Genomic DNA, 26,969 nt, shown 5'->3' on the forward strand with positions numbered 1-26,969 from the left:
GGCGGTTCCTGGCGCTGGCCGGGCCTGTCCCGAGCTGGAGCCTCAAGGGCGGCACGGGGGCTCCCCGGTCTCTCCTCGCTCGAGGTCCTCTCCTGTGCCTGGAGGTGTGGGGTGTGCTTCAAGTCCGGGTACTTTCCTCTCTACGTTTGGGCCAGAAATGCGGGCCGCCGTGCAGCGGAGGCAGGGGGTGACTCCTCGGACCCTGGAGGAACCGCTTAGGGGCTCTTGATTCTCCCGAGGCGCCTTCCTCATGCCCTCGAGATGGAGGCTTCCTCTTGGAGCCCTGAAGCCCTCCTAGGAGGACCATCCTGGGGTTCTCGGGAGGCAAAGAAAGTTAAGAGGCGGTACCAGGCGGAAACGAAATTAGTCACTTCCTACCACATACCCTACCCCTTCTGCAAGCAAGACATTGGACCACCCACCTGGAAGTAAACGCGGTCGGGTGCCTCGAGAGCCTTAAGCTCATAGCCCGTGGTGAGACCTCATCCCAGATCCAGGTTGAGGTAGGTGGTCCCCTGGGCCCTTTGAGCAACAGTTCTGTCACCCAAGGGGGTTGTTTAACCTGGCGGTGACTTGCGATGACTCCATACGAATTAACCGAGGCTGAATCACCAAGCAAATCCAGGCAGTTCTGAAATACTTTGAAAAGTTCTCAGTTATTAACCTTCCAATTCTCTGGATTGGCATAGTCTGCTGAAATGTGCTTTTAAAGACAAACTGGTTAAAAGGATGCAAGATCCGTGTTGCTGGAAGAGAGTGCTGTGATATTTTCAATTGTCTTTCATACTTAAAAGTCTTTTTTTAAAAATATATTTTATTGATTTTTTACAGAGAGGAAGGGAGAGAGATAGAGAGTTAGAAACATCGATGAGAGAGAAACATCGATCAGCTGCCTCCTGCACCTCTCCTACTGGGGATGTGCCCGCAACCCAGGTACATGCCCTTGACCGGAATCGAACCTGGGACCTTTCAGTCCGCAGGCCGACGCTCTATCCACCGAGCCAAACCTGTTTCGGCCATACTTAAATGTCTGGTTCAGATATTTAGGAGAACTTTTCCACCCCCAAAGGTGATCTGTTCCCTGTATTTGGCTTGTGACTGTGGCTTAATTTGGCTTTAACATAAATATCTGGCAGGCTCCTCCCCCAATCAGTAGATATTCTAGATAGGCCTGTTGCTGTTTGGTGTGAAACAGAAAATAAAACATTTCTCCAGGTCATGTTGAGAGAAGAAGACTATAAGAGTTGGGGAGAGGAAATACATACAAGAGACTTGACCGCCCCAGAATTTGTAAGGCATAAGGCAGTATCATACTAAATTCAAAAGATTTGTTTTCATTTTTTAAAATAATTAATTGTGTGAGAGAGGAGATGATAAGAGTGGGCTCATTATAAGCAGTGGGAGGAATTGTTTTCCTACTCATGGCTAATAAGACAAAATTGTGGTATAGAATATAACAGGGAAACCTCACAGGAGGAGTCAGAAAATACATTGCAGGTGAATGAGTGGATTATTTATTATTTATTTATTTATCGATTAGTTTGTTGTCCCACCTATTTATGCATTCATTGGTTGATTCTTGTACGTGCCCTAACTGGGGCTTGAACCCACAACCTTGGGTGTATTGGAACGATGCTCTAACCAACTGAGCTACCCAGCCATGGCCCAGTGGGTTATTTAAAAGGGAAAAGGAAATCAAGAAAAAGGTATTCAGATTTTCGAGGTGTTTTGTGTTTAAGTGCTCTTTTCACTTAACATAGGAGCTATGTTCTGATTTAGTAGTAAATTAAATTTCTGCCTCCCATAATTCCTAACAACTGAGCATTAGTAAGCATAATGTTTCTTCAGAATTCATGACCAATGTGATGAAGAAATAGCAAGCTGTTAAAATGAAACTTAAAAACCTGCCTGACTTTTCCTAATACATTTTAGGGGAAAATTCCTCTCAAAGCGCTATGGTGGTATTTGGAAGAATGCGCTAATGGAATACGCTAAACAATGTTTAGGGCTGCTTCTAGGAAGTCTTTCAGAAGTCTTTTTAAAACAAAGAATTTAAGTATATTGCTTTGTACACGAACATGAGAATATTGTGTGAGTTTTTTTTCTTTCCTTTTAAGCAAAAGAGAGATTTTTGGTAACTTCATGAGAACAAGAATATCTTAAAAACACATTTTAGCCCGGCCAGCATGGCTCAGGGGTTGAGTGTCAATCTGTGAACCAGGAGGTCACGGTTTGATTCTCGGTCCGGGCACGTGACCAGGTTGTGGGCTCAGTCCTCCAGTGGGGGACTTGCAGGAGGCAGCCGATCAGTGATTCTCTCTCATCATTGATGTTTCTATCTCTCCCTCCCTCTTTGAAATCAATAAAAAATATATTTAAAAATATATATATATTAGTTAATCCCCACCTGAGGATATTTTTCCATTGATATATATATATATATTTTTTAGAGAGAGTATGGAAGGGAAGGGGAGAGACAGAGAGAGAGAGAGAGAGAGAGAGAGAGAGAGAAAGAGAGAAAGAAACATTGATGTGAGAGAGACACATCAATTGGTTGCCTCCCACAGGTGACCCAACTAGGGCCTGGGACTAAGCCTGCAACGGAAGTACGTGCCCTTGACTGGAATCGAACCTGGCACCCTTCAGTACACAGGCTGACACTCTATCCACTGAGCCAAACCAGGTAGGGCCTTAAAAATATTTAAGTTAGTTTTGTTTTTCTTAAAGTGATATGCTACTGCTCTAACTCCGATCAGCAGTTTCTGGGGGATATGTGTGCCATAAAAATACACATAAGATGTTAAATGCTGGGGACGTCTGTAATACTTTCAACAATAAAGATAAATTTTTTAAAAAGATGTTAAGTGTACAGGTGTGCATCATGCTCTTACTATAAATTTATAGTATAACATGTTTTTAAACCCAAGACATAAGTTCATTTCCTCACATATTCCTACATTTGTCTTTTATGAGCAGAGAGAAGTTAGAAACTTCTAAGATTTCTTTGCATTCTCCAGAGTCTATGCTTCTGTGTTTGAAGGGATGAATGTGTAACTGGAACCCAAGGTGGGCTGCCTGCTGCCACAAAAACCAAACTCATTAGACAGATGCTGGTGAAAAAGAAAGGTTTTATTCAAGTGCTGGTCGCCTGAGGAGATAGGGGACTCTTGTTGCAAAGCCCATCTCAACGTCTCAGTGCAGGCAGAGTTTTTATAAGGAGGGCGAGGCAAAGCAGAACAAAGAAATCAAGGGAAGGGGGTTGAAAAATTCTCTGTGTGCAGTCCAGCCCAGTCCATTCTAATAAGACCTTCAAAACTGCTCAAGTGATAGTCTAGTGTGGATCATCCTGGTTCTTTGTCATCCTGGTTCTGTGTTTGAAGGTCAGCAAATCTTCTGGAACTGGGATGACTGAAGGTCGGAGTTGGTAACTTCTGAAGTTAGTTCCTAGGATTCTTATACAAATGTAGTTTATTTACAAGCTACATATTAGAATCAGCATTTACAGGAACAATATCAGAAAAATAGTGGGGTGGGTTACAAATGTACAGATGCTTAACTTACAATGGGGTCACCAATTGACGTCACCCAGGGGTTTTTTTTGGTGATAGCTGTGAGATAATAGGAAATACAGGGTGTGAGAAAAATGTACATACACGATCTAGATTTGCCATTGGCATCTGAAGTTGGGGGATGGGAGATAGTCTTATGGGACTGAGCCCTTAACCAGTGGGATGTGATGATATCTCCAGGTGAATAGCATTAGAATTGAGTTAATTGTAAGACACTGAACTGTTGTCGAAGTGTTGCTTGCTGGTGTGGAAGCACACACGGTTATTGCTCCCCATTCTGATGTCAGAAGTGTTGTGATTGTGGTAACACATTAGTGGGAATAAATGAGAAACATCACAGGAGTGCTGGGTGTTAGGTTTTTTTCTTTACAGTAGCCATCCTCATGAGTGTAGACATTACTGTTTTGTTTTTTTAAATGTTTTTCTTAGAGAGGAAGGGAGAGGGACAGAAGAAGAGAGAAACATCGATGTAAGAAACATTGACCCACTGCCTCCTGCATGCCCCTCATCAGGAACTGAGCCCGAAACCAGTGACCTTTTGGTGCACAGGATGACACTCAACTAACTGAGCCACATGGCCCAGGACGATATTACTGTATCACTGTTTTTTAATGATAACAGTAGACAGAGTTTTCATAAGGAAGGGTAGCAGTAAAGCAGTAATTTTTCCTCCCTGCCATTCAGAGGAATGAGAGGAGGGTCAGCCTTTATTGGAGGTGAAGAGTTCAGTTAGCATTAGGGAAATTTTGAAAGAGAATTGGAAGCTTTGGTAGAATTAGAGCTGGAAGGACCTTTGGGGGGTTATGTAGTTCAGTCCCTTTATCTCTTTGTAGGACTTTATTAAAACTAATCTTAATAGATGATTCCATCCTATTTTTAAAGACCTCTGGAGGATTTGCAGGAAATTTTCTCATCAGCATGTTACAGTATTCAGTGATCTTAATTTCCAAGAGTTGGGTGTGTTTTTTTAAAGCTCCTTGTTAATGGCACTTTTTTTTTAGATCTTTCATTTCTTTATAGAACCTTGTGAGATGTTCCTTAATTAGTTAGTAAGTATAGAAGGAAAAAAATTATCTGCTTTTGAGACAGTTTTGAACCTAACTTTATTTTCTTTAGTAGTAATTTTAATGAAATATTAGAAGGATGATAGCCTTTTAGCCACCAAAATAAATAAGATTCTAAAGGAGGAATTGGGGTACAAGTTATGTTCTTATTTAAATAATAAGCCAGGAGAAATAGGAAGAACAAAATGCTGGTCCTGCTACTTATATGGTTCTTAGAAGGCTACAAATGAATAACTAATGAAGGGTGGTTTACTAAATAGCTACTAGCTTTTGTTTCCACTTAATAGAAACTGTAACTCTGAAAATAAGTTATGAGACAAGAACAGGAGGAGTAGCTAGAATGTCCAGTATACCTGTTCAGGTTTCCCAGGGCCTGATGAGACACTGGAAGACCTCAAGGCTTTGCAAAAATGTTGTAACTGTTTATTACTTGTGGGACTGAATTATTGTTTCAAATGTTTTTGTTCTGACAGGAAGAGCATTTCTATCTGGATCTGAAAGATTCCAGAGTCATTTGAAGTACTCAGGAATTCTCTAATAAAAATTCTTGAGAGCCCTGACCGGTTTGGCACAGTGGATAGAGCATCGGCCTGGGGACTGAAGGGTCCCAGGTTCGATTCCGGTCAAGGGCATGTACCTTGGTTGCGGGAATATCCCCAGTGGGGGGTGTGCAGGAGGCAGCTGATCGATGTTTCTCTCTCATCGATGTTTCTGGCTCTCTATCCTTCTCCCTTCCTCTCTGTAGAAAATCAATAAAATATATTAAAAAAAAATTCTTGAGAAATGAGACCAGTAGTACGTTAGAACTTGGATATTCAGGGAAGGCAGACTTGCCCGCTTTTTAAGGTTGGCCTAGGTGCCCTAGGAACTTCCTAGTGCTCTGAGCAAGATAGTTAATTGGTTGAGATTCAATTAGATTCATTTTTTGAAAGAAAGAAGCAGTGTTTATTGGCAGAATAGGCAATTGAAAGGAATGGGTAGAGGCTGTGTTTGCATTCTGAGTGGGTGTGCCTTCTTTGATTAAATACATGGTTTGTGGCCTCAAAAGTCAGTTGGCTTCTGAATAGCTTCTAAGAAGGCTTTAATAATGTAGTTTGTATTTTGTGACTGATTAAGCAAATAAGCCTTTTGCTCTTGACTCATTTAATTTCAGAAAATTTAGCTTATTTTTGTTGTCTTTAAGATTACCTTCAAGACTCATTATGAATATTAAAGTGGGTATTTTTTTCTTGTATTTTAAAATAATTTTTGCTTCTGACTAGAAATAATGCATGTGTACCATAGAGCCCTAAATATTGGGATACCCCTGTGTTGGGGGTTCATTTTTAAATACGGTTTGTTGTAAATCAGTATGCTTTCTGAAATAAGTATGCAATTCAGTAGAAAATGGGCAAAAGATAGAAATTGGCAATTCGCAGGAAAAAATTGATTGAAAAATAAATATATGAATATGTTCATTCTCACTAGTTCTTGAGTTACTGTAAGTTAAAACAGTGAAATAATGTTTTCATCTTTTCCAATTTGAAAGCTATTAAAATATGACAGTATTAAATGTTGACAAAATTTTAGCAATGGGAACGTGTATGTGGGTGCTCTTACTATAAAATGGTACAATTGCTTTGGAGAACAGTTTTCTAGAAAAGTTGAGATATGCATATTTATAATGATTGTTCTAATAAGTCTCTATGTAGATATATATGATAGCAGAGGTTTTCAAATCTTTTTATTTCAACCCACACCAAGAAATAACATTTTTATATCACAACCCAGTGCACCCATAATGTATGTATATTTTATGTGCTTTACATATTTTATGTCCACATACATATATAACTGAAAGAAAGGTTTCACAAATCATTGTTTACCCATGCAACACTGATCATCTGATCGTCTTTATTCTGTGCTACTCAATGAAAGTTTTGAACTGAAAGTTTAAAATACGCTGATCACAAACCAGTAAATTGACATCATGAACCACTGATTGGCTGTAACCCACAGTTTGAACACTGCTAGGGCTGCCATAACAAAGTACCACAGAGTAGGTGTCTTAAACAACAAAAATGTGTTTTCTCATAGTTGTGGGGACTGTCTGAGAGAAGGTTTGGTCAAGGTTGGTTTCTTCTAATACCTCTCTCCTTGACTTGTAGATGAGCCTCTTCTCCCTGGATCCTTACATGGTCTTCCCTCTGTGCCCAAATTGCTTCTTATAAGGACACTAGTCATTGGATTAGGACCTACCCTAATGACCTCATTTTAATGTGATTATCTCTTTAAAAACCTTATCTCCAAATATAGTCACATTTTGATGTATTGGGGTTAGAACTTAAGCATATGAATTTTGGGGGGGTCAGTCAGTTCAGCCCACATATTAATGTTTTCCCAACAGATTCTGCTCATGGCCACAGCAGACATATTTAAGAATGTTTACTGTAAAAATATTTTAAAAATCAACAAGCCCAACTGGTGTGGCTCAGTGATTGAGCATTGACCTATGAACCAGGAGGTCAGGGCACATGCCGGGTTGTGGGCTCGATCTCCAGTGTGGGGCGTACAGGAGGCAGCCCATCAATGATTCTCATCATTGATGTTTCTCTCCCTCTCCCTTCCTCTCTGAAATCAATAAAAATATTTTTTAAATACATTTTTTAATTGATTTCAGAGAGGAAGGGAGAGGGAGATAGAAACATCAATGATGAGAGAGAATCATCACCCCACACTGGATATCAAGCCCGCAACCCAAGCATGTGCCCTTGACCAGAATCGAATCTGGGACCCTTCAGTCCTCAGGCCGACATGCTATCCACTGGCTAGGGCAATAAAAATATTTTTTTAAAAATCAGCAAAGACACTGTATGGCGTAGTCATACAATATAATACTAGATAGCAGTGAAAAGTTGAATCGTGTCTATATTATGAACTTGGGTAAATCTTAGGTACATACTGTTAAAAGTTGCAGAGAGATACATACAGAATAATGTGATTTTAAGGATTAAAAACATGCAGGACAATTATTCATGGCTATGTATTTATATAGTAAAGGTATTTTTAAAATTCATGGGAATGATAAACACCAAATTAAGGGTAGCTTTTATACTTACAGCGAAGTGAAATAACACTTCCCCAGGGCAAATTTCTTAAAAGGACAAATTTCATGTGGCTCTCCCATACCTCCCTGACTTCATATCCTGCCAGGTCACTCCGCTCCAGCCAAGCTGGCCTTTCTGCTCTTCCCTGAACACATCAAGCATGCCTGCCTCAAGGCTTTTGTCCTTTTTATTTTGGCCTGAAAAATATTTTTTCCTTAGTTCGTTTCTCCAATCCATATAGGTCCCTTACATCCTTCAGACAGCTTATCCCTGTCTAAAATGCTCTTTTATTACTGTATTTTTCTAGTTATAGCATTTATAATTGCCTGATATTAAATTATGTATCTTTTTGCTTATTTATTGTCTGCCTCTCTCACCAGAATGTATGCATCAGATAATGCCTAGCTTATAATAGGGGCTCAATGAGTATTAATGGAGTAAATGAACGAGTGAAAGAATGAATGGTAACTTCGATGTTTTATTTAATGGAAAAATAAGATCTAAAGCATATAAGCTAGTTGTTAAATTTTGATAAATCTAGGTGTTGAGTATGTTTTTATCTCTATTTTAAAAAATTAATTATAGTATGGTATTTCATATGTGCTTGCTTGTTGATGAAAACCAGTTTCCCAAAATAATATTATAAACATACTAGAGGCCCGATGCATGAAATTTGTGCAAGGGGCTCGGCCCTTGCAGCCACAGAGGCTGTCTTGGTTCTCAGCCCCGGCTTCGTCTGGAAGGTCATTCGGCTGTCTGGTCTAATTAGAATATTATGCTTTTATTATTATACTAGTAGATAGGAGAAATAGGTTGTGCCAGTAAAGAAACTCATAGCATAACTTTTAGTGTTCTAGGTTTACAGGTGGTTAAAAATAATAGGGGCTTACTGAAAATTCTTACTAGGAACGGTGACTGCTCATGAGGAGGAGTGGGAAGTGGTCAGTGACATTCCTAATAGTCTGGAAATGGCACGGACACACTCCAGTTTATATAATCACCTTTCCGTTAGCTCTTCTAAGGAGCAGCATGGCCAGTAGTCACTTCTGCAGCATCCCTTCCAATAGTCTTACAAGATGCTGGTTGGTGCTTCAAAGGAAAGGAAACCTGTTAGCTTTGACTTTCTGCCTTGCCACACTTTCTCACCTTGACTTGGAATGCCAAGAAGCTGGGCTGAGAAACCTGGCCTGTGATCACTGATTAGACTGTAATAGAACTACCTGTGGAGACTCCTGCTGTATGTGCTAAAGGTAATTAATATCTTTACCACCTCCTACATAAGTATGGCTTGTGTATAGGCAAAGGAAGCAGTACATCTAAATTAGTTCTGGTTTCCTAAAAACAGACTTTTTTTTAACAGAGGAAACTCATATACCATCATTTATCTCCATTCTAGGATAGCAAGTAATATGAATAGCAAAAACTGCTAATTATATGAATAGAAAAATTAAGCATGAAGGGTGAGTTTAAAATGAAATTCTAATATTAAGCCACTGATGATTTTAAAACAATCAGACTAAGTTGTAATATCTCTGATATAATCAAGGGAAATTTTGATTAATAGAAAATCTCAGGAATGAGATTAAGAAATGCCAATAAATGGAAAAGGTAAAGACTTGAATTCTAGTCCCAACTTTGAATTTAACTTTTTTGTGACTAGACAAATTGCTTAATCTCCTTTCCTTGATTTTGCCATTTCATGCGAAGAGGAAAAGTGAGCCAGCTTGAGAATCACTTATAAAAAAAGGCTTCTCAAGTTGTGTACATTTTTCATTTAAATATAAATCCCTTTAGTCAGTATTCTTTAAAATAGTTTTTGTTATTCTCTTATCTCAAAAGTCATGTAGCATATTTGAAAGTAGCTAAAAAATGGATCTTGAAAGTTCTCATCATAAGAAAAAAATATGTAACTATGTATGCATGATGTTATCTGGACTTTTGTGGTAATCATTTTGCAATACAGTATGCAAATATATCATGTGTTATACACCTGAAACTAATATGTTGTTATATGTCAATTATACCTCAATAAAAAATACCCCACAAAAATGTTGATTTTTGCATCGTTTTGCTCTCTTAAAAAAACTGCAGACTTCTTGAAGACAAGGATTATCTTTTACTTGTATCAACTACAGAGCACAGTTCTTGACATATATAGAGAAATGAAATATTTTTGAATGGGTGAAAAAGAAAGATAATTATGATGATTTTGAGCTCCTTGATAGAATGAGACTCTGGGTTCCTAGGAGAGACTTTGATGTATGAAAATTATTTTTGCAGCTTGGGAAATGTTAAAAAATTAAATGGGAGGAATCTCCACTTCTTGGCATGTGAAATTAAAGGAAGGAAGGGAAGATCAAGTTGAGAGAGATTTCCCAAGGCTAGCAATGCTGAAATAGTGAGAGGTGAATGTGTAGACTACTGTACACTGTGCCTTCTCTCTTTTTCAGTCATATTCGTATTCCCTCCCTGCCTACTAGGAAAGCAGAAGCTTTTGATTGCTGGACAGTATGAATAAAAGACCTGCAGAGACTAAAGTCAGTGTTTTGTTTTGTTTTTTCAGCTTTTGCCCTCTGAGGTAGATACAGTAAGGGGCTAAGCACTGCTATCTAACCAGAGGTAGAACAGGGTGGGGCTGGGCTGAAGTTTTGGGTAGATTCATCTACTCTAGTGAGCACAGTGCCTCAAGGGTGGGATCCATTGTGTGTTTGTTGGGAGCCCTCCCTGTAGTATGTATGACTTTATCGCCTAAGCATTGTGAGATTGTGGTGAGTTTCAAGTCACCTTTCTAGTGCAGCCCTCTAGCTTCTCTAGAATTGTGTAAATGTCCTGTGCAGAAATTTGGCCATGTGTTTGGTGTTCATCTAGAATTCAGTCATACCAACTTGTACAGCTACCATAAGCTCCGCTGGTTTTTATTCCTCTTGGTAGAGTGCTTCTGTCTATGGCAAGCCCAATTATGATCAGTTCATGCTGAAACCCTGCAAATACCACTAGGAAAGAAAATGGCTAGCAATTTCAGCTTACCAAGAAAAGGCTCTTTCATCTTTGGAATTTTAGTTCATCATGTGCTCTTTACTTTGCATTGAAGACAACTCTACAGTGTTATTAAAATTGTTTCTTTTTCTGCCTTGCTGGTGTTGCTCAGTGGTTGACTGTCAACCCATGAACTAAGAGGTCACCAGTTTGATTCCTGGTAAGGGCACAGGCCCTGATTCTGGCTCGGTCCCCCTCAGGGAGTGTGTAGGAGGCAGCTGATCGATGTTTCTCTCTCATCGATGTTTCCATCTCTCTATCCCTTTCCCTTCCTCTCTCTCAAATCAATAAAAACCTATTTAAAAAAATGTTTCTTGTTTTGAGTAATCTGTAGTTTTATCTAGTTCTATGTAAGTGATGGCTTGCCTCTAACTTTTAATTCCAACCTGGAAGCGGATGTCTCAATATTGGTTTTTGATTTTTTTGGTTTTGTTTATATAAGTGGCATAAAAATAAAGTTGTCAAAACAAACCGATATTTACAGAGAACAAACTGATGGTTGCCAGATGGAAGGGGTATTGGGATGAGCGAAAAGGGTGAAGGGGATTAAGTATAAATTGCCAGTTGTAAACAAAAGTACGGCATAGGGAATATAGTCAACTAGTGACCCGGTGCACGAAATTTGTGCACATTAAAAGGGAATTAACTAGAGGAAATATTTTAATATTGCTGTTTGCCCTTTCTCTATAATAGAAGTGTCAGAGATGAAACAAAATTAGTAAGATGTATGTGAAAATCTTCCTCCTGTCAGAGTCTGGGGTGCAGCACGGGAATGAGAGTCAAGTCCCCATCCACCCATGTGCGCCTTGAAATCGCGCTAGACCCAGACCCGGCCGGCCCCACCTCCATTGGGCTAGATCCAGACCTGGCTGGCCCCACCCCTGTCAAGCCCCGCCGGGTTGGGGGCACGGCCTCAGGTTGCCTGGCTCGGTGCCGGGACTGGGGCGCGGCCTGAGGTCGCCTGGGCCGGGGGTTGCACTTTGAGGTCCCCTGGCCTAGGCCAGGGGGTGCAGCCTGAGGTCCCCCGGCCCGGGGTGAGGTGCGTGGCCTGAGGTCCCCTGGCCAGGGGAGGGGGCACGCCTTGAGGTCCCCTGTCAAGCCCTGCTGTGCAGGGGGCGGAGCCTGAGGTCCCCCAGCCTGGCGCCAGGGTGGGGGGGTGCAGCCTGAGGTCCCCTGTCAAGCCCCAGTCGGGGGGTGTGGCCTCAGGTCCCTGCTGATTGCTTGTTAAAGGCTCGTTATGGGAAGTCGGCCTCCACTATGGGCGCAGCCATCTTGTGTTACGGAATCCCTGCCTCTGCTGTGGGTGCAGCCATCTTGACCATTACGGCGTGATGGTCAATTTGCATATTTCCTCTTTATTAAATAGGCTAATATTGTGATATATATATATATATAATTTCAGAAGGTTACGAGATTTATCAAATGATCACTTCATAAGGTATATAAATATCTAATTGCAATATTATATACCTGAACCTAATATAATATTGTATATCAATTGTAATTGAAAAATAAATTTTTAAAGAAAATAAAAACATCTTCCTTTTTAAAAAATATATATATTTTATTGATTTTTTTACAGAGAGGGAGGGAGAGGGATAGAGAGAAACATTGATCAGCTGCCTCCTGCACACTCCCTACTGAGGATGTGCCTGCAACTTCAAGGTACATGCCCTTGACCGGAATCGAACCTAGGACCCTTCAGTCTGCAGGCTGATGCTCTATCCACTGAGCCAAACCTGTTAGGACAAAACATCTTCCTTTTGGAAGAAAATTAAGTTGTTCATCAAGATATAAATTATTATTATTATTATTTTTTGTAAAGTCTGGATGTAGATAAGTAGTCCTAGGTAGGTAGGTTATGAGGTATGTTCTGTTATTCTGCAGTATTTTAGCATTTTGTCTTCATTAGCATCTGATTCTTCAGCCACATCTATATTCCAGGCCATAGGCAGAGGGAAAGAAAAGTGGAGGGAAAGCAATTTCTTTCTTAGAGGATGTAATCCAGCACTGGTATCCATCACCATGTTCACTTCCTGTTGGCCAGAATTTCATACCATGGCTACTTCTAGCTACAAGAGAGACTGGGAATTAAGCTTGTAGTTGGGTGGCCATGTACCCAGCTGAAACAGATTTGGTTACTAAAGGGAAGATAGGGAGAATCTATACAGGGGGCACTTAATGGTCTCTGCCACAGTATGGGATGAGAAGTTCTAACTAGAGTTATTTTTTCAAATAGTCAGTTTTCCTAAAGTCTTGTATTAAATAATTGAATACTTCCCTTTTTGTTTGTGATTGTTCTTGCCATGAAAGAGTTAGTCTTGTTTAATGGTTATGAGCATTTTCTCTGTAGTTGGACACTGTCTAAATTAATGTTATGAGCATGTTCTCTGTAGTTAGACACTTTAAATTTTGATTTGTGGTCTTATGTTGCCCTTTTTTAAATACTAGCTCTTTTTTTTTTTTTTTTTTGGTTTGTCTTCATGTGTATTAATGATAATCTGAGAAGTAATTGTTTATAGCAGGCAGTTAGATTCTGATGTCCATCTATATATATAAAAAGCCAGTGTAACGCCAGAATGACCGAACGAACGACCGGTCACTCCTGACCACTGGGGGGTAGACACTCAATGCAGTTGCTGTGAGGTGCATTGACCACCTCTCAGTCCCTTCCCCCAGCCCACAGGCTCCCATTGCTGGATGGCCAATGGGAACCACGGGAACAGGGCTGGGTGGCAGCAGAGCAGGACTGGGGACTGGACTCGCGGGGCAGCAGCAATGTCGTGGAGGGTTGCAGGGCAGCGGCAGCGTCGCGGTGGCAGCGATCAGCTTCGCAGAGCATTTCAGGGCAATGGACATGGCCCTGATCACAGGCCTAGGGACCCTACACACACACGATTTTGTGTGCTGGGCCTCTAGTTATATATAATGAAGTACCTACTAATAATTTTGAACCAGGCATCTCTTATCCTAGAGAAGATAGTAAACAGTGTCCCAAATATACAACATTGACCAGGTTGGGAACCATTTGAAAAAAAAATGACTGAGCCCTAAAAGTTTCAGGCAATGTTAACATATAAATACACAGTGTCATAGCTGGTTTAGCTCAGTGGATAGAGCATTGGCCTGCAGACCAAAGGGTCCCGGGTTCGATTCTGGCCAAGGGCACATACCTCATTAGGCTCCTCCCCCAGCCTGGGCCCTGGTCGGGGCTCGTGCAGGAGGCAATCAATTGATGTGTTTCTCTCAATTGATATTTCTCTCTGTCTTTCCCTCTCTCCCTCTCTCTATAAAAATCAATGGGAAAATATCCTTAGGTGAGGATAAAAAAACAAAAACACCCAGTAAGGGTAGAAAAGAAGTTCTAAGAGATTTTAATACAGAATCGGTATCAGATTTCTTTCAGTTGATAACAGCAGAATCTGACTCTAGCTAAACAAAAAGGTGATTTATTTCAAGGATGATAGATATGCAAAAAACCAAACAAACCAAAAAACAGAATGGGGAGGAATTGATGAACAACTAAGTCTCAGAAAATCACAAGTGCAAGAAATGGCACAGCGACTGGGACCTTAGTGGCAGGAGTTTATGGACCTTTTCCTCCGGGATGTTGGTGCAGTGTCTTCAGACTCTTACCCCATTGAAATTTCCAGTCCCATGAGAAGGGTGTGTTGGGTTTATTTTGGCTTACCCTTTGTCAGTCAGTTATGACCCAGGAAATACAGTCATATTGCACAGATGTGACCACCAGGGGGACCACCCCTGTGTATCAGGGCATATTTCCAAAGAAGGAAAATTGATGTCAACCGGGTTGTCTCTCCAACTCGTGTTTTTTATAAACCTCTGTGGAGTGAGTGGAGGGCATGGTGCTATAGGCCCAGAACACATTAGAGGCAGAAGAGAGCGCTAATGGATGCAGAATTTGCAGCAGAGCTGCACTGGTACTCACTTCCTAACTATTATATTGTTTGTTATACCATGAGGCTTACCTAGGGGTAGGAAAGTGCTACAGAGGAGATCTGGGTGGCAAGTGAAAGTGGTCACACCCATGCACAGTGCACAGGATGCCACTGAACTGAAATGTCCCCCAGTGCACATATACTTTGAGGCCTCCATTTTGGGGTCTTCAGTGGGAAAATAGTAAGTCAAAATACGAATTTGTTTACAGATAGCTTTGGAAGAACTTTTTCTTTTTTAATATTTTTATTGATTTCAGAGAAGCATGGAGAGGGAGAAAGATAGAAACATCAGTGATGAGAGAGAATCACTGATCGGCTGCCTCCTGCACACCCCCTATTGGGGATTGATCCCGCAACCCTGGCATGTGCCCTGACCAGGAATTAAACCGTGACCTCCTGGTTCATAGGTTGATGCTCAACCACTGAGCATACCAGCTGGGCAATTTTGGAGCACTTTTCAGTGCATTCTATATGACATACTTATTGACAAAATTAGGGAATTTATCCTGTTTGCAAGAAAAAAAAGTGTGCTCCCTACTTTTCAAAATTTGCCTGCTCAAAAAAGAAGACTCTTCTAAAAATATATGTTCAGAACATGGAATAGCTTGTGTGACAAGCACAAAGCTCCAAACTATTTTCTCTAGTATGTATGGTATGCAGTAGGGAGAGACTAAAACATTGCAGTAAAATTCCAAGAAAAGACCATTTCAGCAAAACTTCTTCTAAGGAATAGCAGGCTATACCACTGGGAATGAATAGGGTTTATTTACTGGAAAATGCATAGTAACAGCCCTTTGATTGTTGAAGAATAATGGATATTTCATATTGAACATTTAACTTTTTTTATATAATGTTCCAAATTGTCCACCAGGTGGGCAGTGTCTGTGGTGATGGGGCAGGCTCAGTCATCCTACTGCCACATTCAGCAGGAATGTTTATTTGCTTTAAACAAAGATGCGTATGTGGTTTTTGTATTCATATCAGAAATTTACACTGTTTCCCAATAATTACTTCCTCATTGTTGTATAATTACATAGTTACTCTGTGTACTTTCATGGGATTCCTATATATATATAATTTTCACTGATTTCAGAGAGGAAGGGAGAAAGAGGCTAGAAACATCAGTGATGAGAGAGAATCATTGATAGGCTGCCTCCTGCACGCACCCCCCCCCCCCCAATGGGGATTGAGCCTGCAACTTGGTCGTGTGCCCCTGACCAGAATCAAACCCAGGACCTTTCAGTCCTCAGGCCAATGCTCCATCCACTGAGCCAAACCAGCTAGGGCCTTTCATGGGATTCTTGAAACCTCTGCTCAGGATCATTCAGTCCAAGTCAGTTTACAGTGTAATCAAAACATCTCTTTTTCTTTTCTGAAACTAAGAGACAGAATGCAACACATGATCCAGGACTTACTTTTTTCCTATTAGCTTTTTATTTAAAAATTTTAAAAATAATTTATTGATTAATTCCTTTATTGATTTTTGAGAGGAGGAGAGAGGGAAGGAGGGGGAGAGAGAGAGAGAGAGTGAGAGAGACTAAAACTTGTTCCACCCATCCATTCATTGGTTGACTCCTGTATGTGGCCCGATATATATATGCACTGTATGTGACATCCGGTGTATGGGGATGACACTGCAATCCACTGAGCTACCCAGCCAGGGTGATCCAGGACTTTCTTTTGTTGTAAAGGACATCATTAGGACAATTGGCAAAATTTGAATTAAGAATGTAGACTAGTTATTAGTATTCTATCAATTTTCTGATGTTGATAATTGTTCTGTAGTTATGTAAGAGAATGTGTTGAAGACATACACACTGAAGTATTAAAAGGTACTGGTATATGCCCTAACCGGTTTGGCTCAGTGGATAGAGCGTCGGCCTGCGGACTAAAGGGTCCCAGGTTCGATTCCGGTCAAGGGCATGTACCTGTTGCAGGCACATCCCCAATAGGGGGTGTGCAGGAGGCAGCTGATCGATGTTTCTCTTTCTCTCATCGATGTTTCTAACTCTCTATCCCTCTCCCTTCCTCTCTGTAAAAAATCAATAAAATATATATATTTTTAAAAAGGTACTGGTATATTTACACAATGGAATACTGTGTGGCTGTAAAAAAGAAGGATCTCTTACCCTTTGAGACAGCATGGAGGGATCTGGAGAGTATTATGCTAAGTGAAATAAGCCAGTCAGAGAAAGACATAATCTCCCTTATATGTGGAATTTAATGAACAAAATAAACTGACAAACAAAATATATCCAGAGACATTAAAGCATGCAACAGACTGACATATTTCAGAGGGGGCAGGTGGGAAGAGTTTAACCAAAGAACATATATGCATATATGCATAACCCATGGAGATAGACAATAATATGGTGAATGCCTGGGGAGGGGGGCGGGAGTGGGATGGAGGGGGTCAATGGGGGGAAAAGGGGGCACATCTATAATACTTTCAACAATAAAGATAAATTTTAAAAAATAAATAAGCCATTGCTGGTGTTGTTCAGTGGTTAGAGTGTTGGCCTGCACACCAGAAGGTCTTGGGTTCAATTCCCTGGTCAGGGCGACTGCAGGAGGCAGCCAGTCAATGTGTCTCTCTTGCGTCAGTGTTTCCCTGTCTGTCTGTCTCTCCCTCCCTCCCTTCTACTCTCGCTGAAAAAAACAATGTAAAAGATATCCGCAGGTAAGGATTAACCAAAAATAAAAACAAAATAAAATAAATAAATGGTAAAGGTACATACTCTGGCTGGTGTTGTTCAATGGTTAGAGTGTCCGCCTGCTCACCGGAGGGTCTTGGATTCAATACCCTGTCAAGGGCATCTACCTGGCTTGCAGGTTTGATCCTCTCCCCATGTTGGGCTCGGGTGGGTGCGGGAGGCAACCAATCCATGTGCCTCTTCCACATTGATGTTTCTCTCTTCTCTCCCCCCCTTCCCCCACCCTTCCATTCTCTTTCGAAAAAGCAATGGAAAAAATATCCTCACTCCCTGGGTGAGGATTAAAAATAATAATAATAAAATAGTAAAAGGTAAAGGTACATTATAACTGCAACTCACTCGCAAATGGTTTGTGAAGAAAATTCTCCATCATTCTCTTTACACATGTGCTCATGCACAAACATGGTTATTTTTTCCTAAACCAATTGGGAGTACGTTGTATGCATTTGTTTACTTGTCTTTCTTCAGGCTGCCAGAACCAAAATACCATAGACCGGGTGGCTTAAACAACAGACATTTATTTCTTCTGATTCTGGAGGCCAGGAAGTCTAAGAATCAAGACTTGATTCTTGGTGAGGGTCCTCTTCTTGGCTTGTAGAGGTCCTTTTATAGCGAGCTCACATGGCCTTTCCTTAGTGGAGATCTGTGCTTATTCTTCTTATGAGGGCTTTAATCATATTATGACATAATTTGAACCTAATCTAAACCTAATTATCTCCCAAGGGCCTCACCTTCAAATATCATCACATTTGGTGGAGGAGACACAAACATTCATCCTATAACATTTTGCCCATGGGTTCCCCCAAATCATGTCCTTCTTGCACGCAAAATAGATTAATTCCATCCTAACAGCACCAAAAGTATTAACTCATTCCAGCATCATCTCAAGTCTAAAATCCAAAGCCTCATCTAAATATCGTCTAAATCTGATATGAATGAGACTCAAGATAATTCATGCTGGGACAGATTTCCTGTCCAGCTGTGAACCTGTGAAACATACAAGTTATGTGCTTCCAAAATACTATGGTCGGACAGGCAGCAGATAGGCATTTTTGTTCCAAAAAGGAGAAATTAGAGGAGAAAAAAGGAGTCACAGCTTCCAACAAGTCCAAAATTTAGCAAGGTAAATTTCATGAGATCTTAAGGCTCAAGAATAATCCTTTTAGGTTTAGTGCTCAATGCTCTGCCCTCTGGACCTATTGGAGTATGGAGGTCATGTGTTGTCCCTGGCCTTCCCAATCCCCCATGCTCCAGGCTGTCACTCTTGAGTCTCTGAACTGTTGAATCTGAGGCAATTCCTCCTAGAACGAGATTATCTCTGAATCACCTTTGCAGCCATTGTTTTGTTGTTGTTAATCCTTACCTGAGGATATTTTTACCATTGACTTTTTTTAGAGAGTGGAAGGGAGGGAGAGGGAAGAGAGAGACATTGATGTGAGAGAGACAAAGTGATCCGTTGCCTCCCCTACGTACCGACTGGGGCAGGGGATCAAATCAGTCACCCCGGTATGTGCCCCTGACCCCTGACCAGGAATGGAACCCATGACCCTTTGGTGCATGGGTCGACATTCTAACCAGTGAGTAACACTGGCCAGGGCTGGAGTCATTATTTTCTTTTCTTGAAAATAGTACACATTCACAGCCAAAATAGCTCTATGGTTCAGTGCTGTAGGACCTAAGAATTCCTAGCAACCCTTTACCTGTAGCACTTGGTATGGAGCATCGGACAGTTCCACAAGGCTTGTTTTCAGATATACAACAGTCTTCTCTCTTCTACCATTTTCTTCATCTTAAGAGGTAACTAATTTATATTTTAGCAGATTCTTTTGAAGTTTGCCTCCATAATCTAACATGCTTATATTACTGCTTCTTGACTTTTCAGTATTGGACACTAGTCATTGACATCACTATTAGAGGATTTTCACTCCTCTTAGGGGAGGATTCTTTTTGGAAAGACTGTGGCAAGAAGTTTAGTGTGACTGAAAGGATAATTGAGTGCAGGGAGGGTATTGCAGTAGCTCACTGAAGAAAGAGGTATTGAGGTTTTGTTTTTAAATTGAGGAGTAACATACATTTAGTTAAGTGCATAAAATGTGCTAGCTGTACAACTCCATGATTTTTTACCTGTATGTATACTGTGTCTCCAATGCCTCCCTCAAGATGTAGGACATTCCCAGTCTCTTTAAAATTCCCTGGTGCCCCACAAGAAAATTTTGAATTAAGGCATGAAAATTCATTACTAGTTCTAGGTGAAAGCCAGAAGATAAGGTGGAGCTAAAGATGACTCCAAACTTGGGAGACTGGGTTGACTGGATGGTGATTCTGTCGACTAGGTAGGTAATATAGGAGGAGAGGAGGGTCAGGTTTGAATTGAGGGAGGAGTTAAGATGGTGAGATGTTGATTTGGGCACATCTAATTGGAGCTAGATAGGAGGCAGGTGGAAATGTAAATTTAGAGTTTTGCGGGGTCGGGGGGATTGGGGATTGAAATGTAGATTTGCACTTATCAGCATGTCAAGTCCTTTTGAGATCTTAACAAGTAGATGAGAATTCTCTAGAGCAGTGGTTCTCAACCTTCCTAATGCTGTGACCTTTAATACAGTTCCTCATGTTGTGGTGACCCCCAACCATAAAATTATTTTCGTTGCTACTTCATAACTGTAATTTTGCTAGTTATGAATCGTAATGTAAATATCTGATATGCAGGAGGTTTTTTCATTGTTACAAATTGAACATAATTAAATATGTGTTTTCCGATGGTCTTAGGTGACCCCTGTGAAAGGGTCGTTTGACCCCCAAAGGGGTCGCGACCCACAGGTTGAGAACCGCTAGAGAGTCTGTAGACTGAGCTGACCTAAAGTTAGGATGAGAAGTGTATGTTGTTTTTATTAACTCTGTTTTAGTCCAAATAGTGAATAAAATCAGTGAGAAAATTTAGTTTAAACATTTAAAAAATAAAACAATAAACAAAAATTCAATAATATGTAGTCTTAGTTAGAAATAAAAAGTAAATTGGTTCAGAGGGTTATAAGTAGGAAGTATGCTTCCTTCCCCCATTCCTCTCCCCATTCCAGTTTCTTGTATCTCCTTCCAGATGATTTTAGTGCATATTAAGTTTATGGTTTTATCTTTTGATTATACGGCACCCCATTATTGCTTTGGTTGGGAGTGTCTTTCCAGTGACTTAAAAGTATGGTTGGTAGCTTATAGGCATGTGACCAAAATGGAAGCTAGCAATCTACCAGATACAGAGTTCAAAACACTGGTTATAGGGATGCTCAATGAACTTAGGGGAAGAGTAGATGAACTCAGAGAGAACTTACAGAGAGAAACCGTAAACAACAACAACAATCAGAAATGAAGGATATAATAACTGAAATGAAGACGACTTAGATGGAATCAGCAGCAGATTCAGTGACGCAGAAGAGTGACCTGTGTTTTTGACTGAGGCCACATTCCAAAAGTTCTTTCAGAGTTGAATCTCAATTCCTTCAAATGCATTTCATTTTAAAAGGGGCTGCGATAGAATCACATAGTATTTAAAAGCAAACTAATGGTTTAACTTCCTCCTTCCTAGACAGTGCAACCATCTGTTTACATTTACTTGGTCCTGCTGGTTTGGGTGTATCTCAAATCCAGGCGGATATCTTTTAAAGAGATATAGCCACAGCATTCCTGACATATAAATCTGCCACACATATTTTAGACTTAGGCCCTCTGAAAATTGCCTCACATTTTACTTTTTTGTTCAATTGAGAGAAAATAGTTGAAACAATTTTAGAGTTCAGAAGAGTTGGGTACTGGTATGACAATATTTTTAAATGTAGTTTTTTAAAGAGATGATCAGAATGTTATTTTTCTTGTGTTTTGATTGCTTTTGATTTTGTTTTGTTTAGCTTATTAGCTTATGTGTTATATTGTTAATTTTTAAATAGTTTTCTATCTTCAGATAATGGCTCATTGCTAGCTATTCTCTTCTAAACATATTACAACCTTCTGCATAAAAAGTTTAAGTATTAAATATTGACACAATCTCTTGGAGAAGAGATTGATGAAGACTTAAACCAGTTTTATGAATAGTTTTCATAAGTTCTTTGGGCAGTCAAATTGAATCAGTACCAATAGATCCCATGTATTATGCCTATCTGAATGTCTTTTCTTTGTCAAATACAGCTATTTTTTCCCAAACTGTTCTAACTTGCAGCATTCAAGTAACTTTCTCAAACTAACATTATCAGGATACAATATTCTAAACCATATTTAGCCCAGGGGTATGCATATATTAGTTTCTGTAGTTTTGTAAATTTTTATTAATTTGTTCTTATTAGTTTACAATCAGATATCTGATCAGGTTGCCTGAGAGGGCAAAAATCTTTTCTTCCTTTGGGACTTTTTATAACTCTAGTTCAGAGCTCACTTGAAAAATATGCTCCTGCCTGGTGGTGTGCTTCAGTGATTGAGCTTCGACCTATGAACCAGGAGGTCAGGGCTCAATTCTTGGTCAGGGCACATACCCAGGTTGTTGCAGGAGGCAGCTGATCAATAAATCTCTCTCATCATTGATCTTTCTCTCTCTGCAACCCCTCTCCCTCCCCCGCCCCTCCCTCCCCTTCTGAAATTAATTAAAAAAAAAATGCTCCTGGTAAATTCTGATTGACCCGTCCTCACTGCTCTCAGCTGTTTCAAGTAAGATTAACATTAACACACAAAATACTCTAGTGGGCCCTGGCCAGGTAGCTCAGTTGGTTAGAGCCTCATTCCGATACAGCAAGGTTGCAGGTTCAATCTCTGGTCAGGTCACATACAAGAAGCAACCAGTAAATGCATAAATAAGCAGAACAACAAATCAATGGTTTTTTCTCTCTTTCCAAAATCAATAAATTTTTAGAAAATGCTCTAGTGGATTTTTTCTGTAAATAAGATTTCCATTAAAATTGACCAAAAAGGCTCTAACTGGTTTGGCTCAGTGGATAGAGCATTGGCCTGCGGACTGAAGGGTCCCAGATTCGATTCTGGTCAAGAGCATGTACCTTGGTTGCAGGCACATCCCCAGTAGGGGGTGTGCAGGAGGCAGATGATCGATGTTTCTCTCTCATCGATGTTTCTAACTCTCTATCCCTCTCCCTTCATCTCTGTAAAAAAATCAATAAAATATATATTTTAAAAAAATTGACCAAAAAGTAAAAAGCTTTAAGTTATGATATCAAAAGTATGGTGGTTTGGTATCTGTATATTAAATCTCAGGTACCCCAAAGAATGTATGAAGCCAGGGATAATCTTGCAGAATTTGAATGAACACTTAGATGGAGGGGCAGAATGATTTTATAACAGTTACTGATTGCTGTATGCTTTGCATTGGATTTCACTTTCTCCTTTTATACAATGCTGGATCACTCACAAAAGTAAGCATTGTGTGTGTTTTCACAGGGGCCTAATGTTGATGTTTGGAATACTGTGATGGAGTGGCTTTAAGGACATAGAGCAGTAAAACATTTACAAATATTTTATTCTAAAACTGAATTTACTTTTGATCACTTTATTTATTAGCTAATATACTATTTTTCAGGATAGGCTTTCTCTGTTGATTTATATTTCTGTGTGCTTTTTTATTTTTTTCAATTATGGTTTACATTCAATGTTATTTTGTATTAGTTTCAGGTATAGTGGTTAGACAATCACATACTTTACAAAGTGTTCCCCCCGATATTTCTTGTTTTCTTTATTAGAACAAAGGAAATTATGTATTCTCCAACCATAGTATTTTAGGATCTATTTCATGAAATCAAATAACGAGAGAAAAGAGTCAGGCATTGTTCTTAGGCAGTCCCTCTCCCTCTGTTTTTTTGTTTGCTGTTCATCTGAATTATGTGTAACTTACTTCTATTGAAAAATAATGATGCCCTGTTTAGATCTTAATGGGTTTTTTAAACTATAACTTAGGGAATTCCGAAGGTATAGTTATACAAATCTGTGAAGACTACTTAGATTTTTAAGTAGAAATCTTTCTTAGTGTTATTGAAGTAAACATTTTAAATCTCTCTTTCAGGTCCATCATGTTACACAAAATGGAGGACTGTATAAAAGACCGTTTAACGAAGCTTTTGAAGAAACACCAATGCTGGTTGCTGTGCTTACTTATGTGGGGTATGGTGTACTTACCCTCTTTGGATACCTTCGAGATTTCTTGAGGTATTGGAGAATTGAAAAGTGTCACTATGCAACAGAAAGAGAAGAACAAAAGGTAATTGTTAGAGAATCTTTAATTCTGTGAATGGAAGCCTTTTATAGAAATCTTGGTATTTTCTTTTTTTTAAATATTTTTTTATTGATTTCAGAGAGGAAGGGAGAGGGAGAGAGAGATAGAAACATCAGTGATGAGAGAGAATCATTGATCAGCTGCCTCCTGCACATCCCCTACTGGGGACCAAGCCCACAACCCAGGTATGTGCCCTTGACTGGAATCGAACCCAGGACCCTCCAGTCCAGAGGCTGGTGCTCTGTCCACTGAGCCAAACCAGCTAGGGCGAAATCTTGGTATTTTCACTTCGTTTTTTCTTTAGATATTTTGGTACACATTAAAATAAAAATATTCCAGATGCAGTTAAACAAAGAAAGTTGGAAAGGGTTAAAGGCATGAAGAAACTAAAGAACTTAACTTTTCTTGCCCTAGCTGGTTTGGCTCAGTGGATAGAGCATCAGTCAAAGGCACATGCCCGGGTTGCGGGCTCAGTCCCCAGTAGGGGGTGTGCAGGAGGCAGCCAATCAGTGATTCTCTCTCACCATTGATGTTTCTATCTCTCCCTCTCCTTTCCTCTCTGAAATCAATAAAAAATATATATATTAAAAAAAAAAGAACTTAACTTTCTTTTCAGTCCTCATCGAGGATATGTTTTTTTCATTGATTCTAGAGAGAGAGGAAGAGAGAGAGAGAGAAACATTAATATGAGAGAGAAACATTGAGCCTTTGCCTCCGATACACGCCACAACTTGGGATCAAACCTGAAACCCGGGTATGTGCCCAAGTTAAGTAATGTTTCCTAAGGAGCTTAGTTTTAGAACTGGTATGCAGACACAGGTTGGTGAAGAGCTGAAAGCCATGTTCTTTCTGTTCACAATACCATATTGTATCCCAAGTTGTGTCCACAGTCATCTGAAAAGATTTTGTTCTATAGAACTCGGGATGTGTTTTCTCATAGACACATTATACATAAATGTCTGGTTCACAAATCAGGTCCTGTCCCCAAACAAATAAGCCCTAAAGCAGAATGGCTGAACTACTCTGTTTATAGTAGAAACCACCTTATGTTAGTAATGGTAAACAGAAGTGATAATGTCTCTGGGGAGGGGGATCTAATTCACTTCCCTTTTCTCTGTATACTCCTTTGCCTCTCTAGAGTTTTGTACAATACACACACGTTACTTATTCTCAAAAAGAAATAAAGTTAGAGTGAAATGCCTGATTTTACAAAAAAGAAACTTGTTCTTGGCAGGTGAAGTATGGAGAGGTTGTCCTGCAGCCCAGGGAGTGTACTAGATTAGAGAAGGGAATCAGAAGTTAGACTCTTGTTGTCCCTCACTTTTGTGGGTGTTAGAGGAGAGAGATGTAAGTGGCAGCAAGGTCACCACTGGAGAGGAGCCAGGAAACACTGGGAATGTATTGTGATCACGTGAGGGCATCCGGAAACATGAGAGAGGAAAAGGTCCTCTCTGGAACTAGGAAGCCAAAGCCAGTCAGGATATAGATTGAAGATTCTGGCCCTGGGAAAAAGGGTCCAGGCATTCTTCTTTGTCATCTCAACCATTCTGCATCCTTCCCAGCTCAAGCACCATAAGTTGGCCATCTTACTCTTTGACCTGAAATCCCTACAAGTTAATTTCATTAAAAAGGTATTTTTTAAATACCTAATGCAAACAAAGCCCTGCATTCAGAACTTGATCCAGTTGGCCAAACTAATTTTCATAATTGAAAACCAGAACAAATTAAAATTTTCTTTACCATTTTTTTGACCCCTGATGTCTCAAATAGACTTTCTAACTAACATGCATCCATGGTATGTTGATTTTTTTTTTTTACATCCCTCAGGTATGGCTTACTTACCATAACTTACAGCTTACTATACACTTACTGTATAGTGTGGTATTGCAATTACTTGTTCACAGGCAATCTTTTCCTACTAGACTGAGTTGATGACAGTTATGACTGGATGGGAGCTAAAGTTTTATCACATATTCAGACTAGAAAATCTTTATCTACCGGGACCTCTCATAGTGTCAACATACTGTAGAGACCTAATAAATGACAGGTAGAGGTGGAGATGGGATGAGCTGATTATGGCATAGAGAGGATAGTATAGGTAAAGGCATGAGAAGTGTTTGGGACCAGTGTTTGGGTGTATGAAAAATTGTGTTTTGAATGTAAACTAAGAAGTTTGGTAGGCACTGAGTAGTCCTGGGCAGTTTTTGAGCAGGAGAATGACAATAGAGTTTGCACAGCTGGTGCTCTGTCAAGCATGATGAATGGAAGGGACAGAGGGAGGGGATTCATCTGAATTACTTGGTGAATAAGTATAGTATCTTTGGAACTTGTTTCATGTTTCAGGGTAAATTGTTTAACTATTGGGGCTATCTATGTGAAAGAATTGGAACTACTCTGTTTATTCTTTTAGTTTCTAATTTTGTTGAAGAAACATTAACACTTTGAATTTATAGGCCTTTGCAAAGCTTTCTATACGTAAATAGTCCTTGAATTGTATGCAGATTTAGAACAAAAAAGTAAACTGAGTAGCATAGGATTAGTCAGGAAACAATTTTTGGAGGAAGTAATAATAAATATTACTTTTTTATTTATTTTTTATTAATCCTCACCTGAGGATATTTACCATTGATTTTTTTAGAGAGAGTGAAAGGGAAGGGGAGAGACAGAGAGAGAAACATTGATGTGAGAGAAATGCATCGATTGATTGCCTCCCGCAGGCGTCTCAGTGGGGCCCAGAGATTGAGCCTGGAACTGAGGTACATGTCTGTGACTAGAATCGAACCAGGGACCCTTGGTCTGCCAGTTGACACTCTATCCACTGAGCCAAACCAGCTAGGGCTATTTATTTATTTATTTATTTATTTATTTTATTGTTGACAGTATTACAGATGTGCTCCATCCTCCCATCCCTTTCCTCCCCTCCACCCAGACCACACCCCAGATCTTCACTACATTATTGTCTGTGGCCATGGGCCTTGCATATCTACACGAATAAAAGAGAAACATGGTAATTAGCGTACGACCGCTACCCTTCCCATTGGCTAATCAGCATATCCTTATGCAAATTAACTGTCTGCCAAGATGGCGGCCGGCAGCCATGCACTGAAGCAAACAGGGAGGCTTGCTTGCTCCAGTGATGGCGAACTCCAACGTTCCCCGCCTGACTTGCCGGCCTCTCAGCTGCAACTCTAAGCAACTATGTTGCAAATATAGAAGCTAAACAAAACCCTAGAAACCGGCTTTCAGTCAGCTGGGCTTCAGCCAGCTGGACCGCAACATTGTATC

General features: G+C 40.1%; 1 protein-coding gene across 1 annotated transcript in view; it reads left to right on the top strand.

Annotated features, from left to right (window-relative positions):
• Positions 1 to 157: 157 nt before the first annotated feature.
• SPTLC2 (serine palmitoyltransferase, long chain base subunit 2) overlaps positions 158 to 26,969 on the top strand; it is a 91,131-nt gene continuing 64,319 nt past the window's right edge. Inside the window, exons 1-3 of the mRNA XM_014534729.1 lie at positions 158 to 221; positions 340 to 503; positions 23,475 to 23,669. Of these exons, the coding sequence (XP_014390215.1) occupies positions 158 to 221; positions 340 to 503; positions 23,475 to 23,669 (423 nt within the window). The remainder of the gene's footprint in view (positions 222 to 339; positions 504 to 23,474; positions 23,670 to 26,969) is intronic.

Source organism: Myotis brandtii, unplaced genomic scaffold (genome assembly GCF_000412655.1).
Source record: "Myotis brandtii unplaced genomic scaffold, ASM41265v1 scaffold132, whole genome shotgun sequence".
NCBI lineage: Eukaryota > Metazoa > Chordata > Mammalia > Chiroptera > Vespertilionidae > Myotis > Myotis brandtii.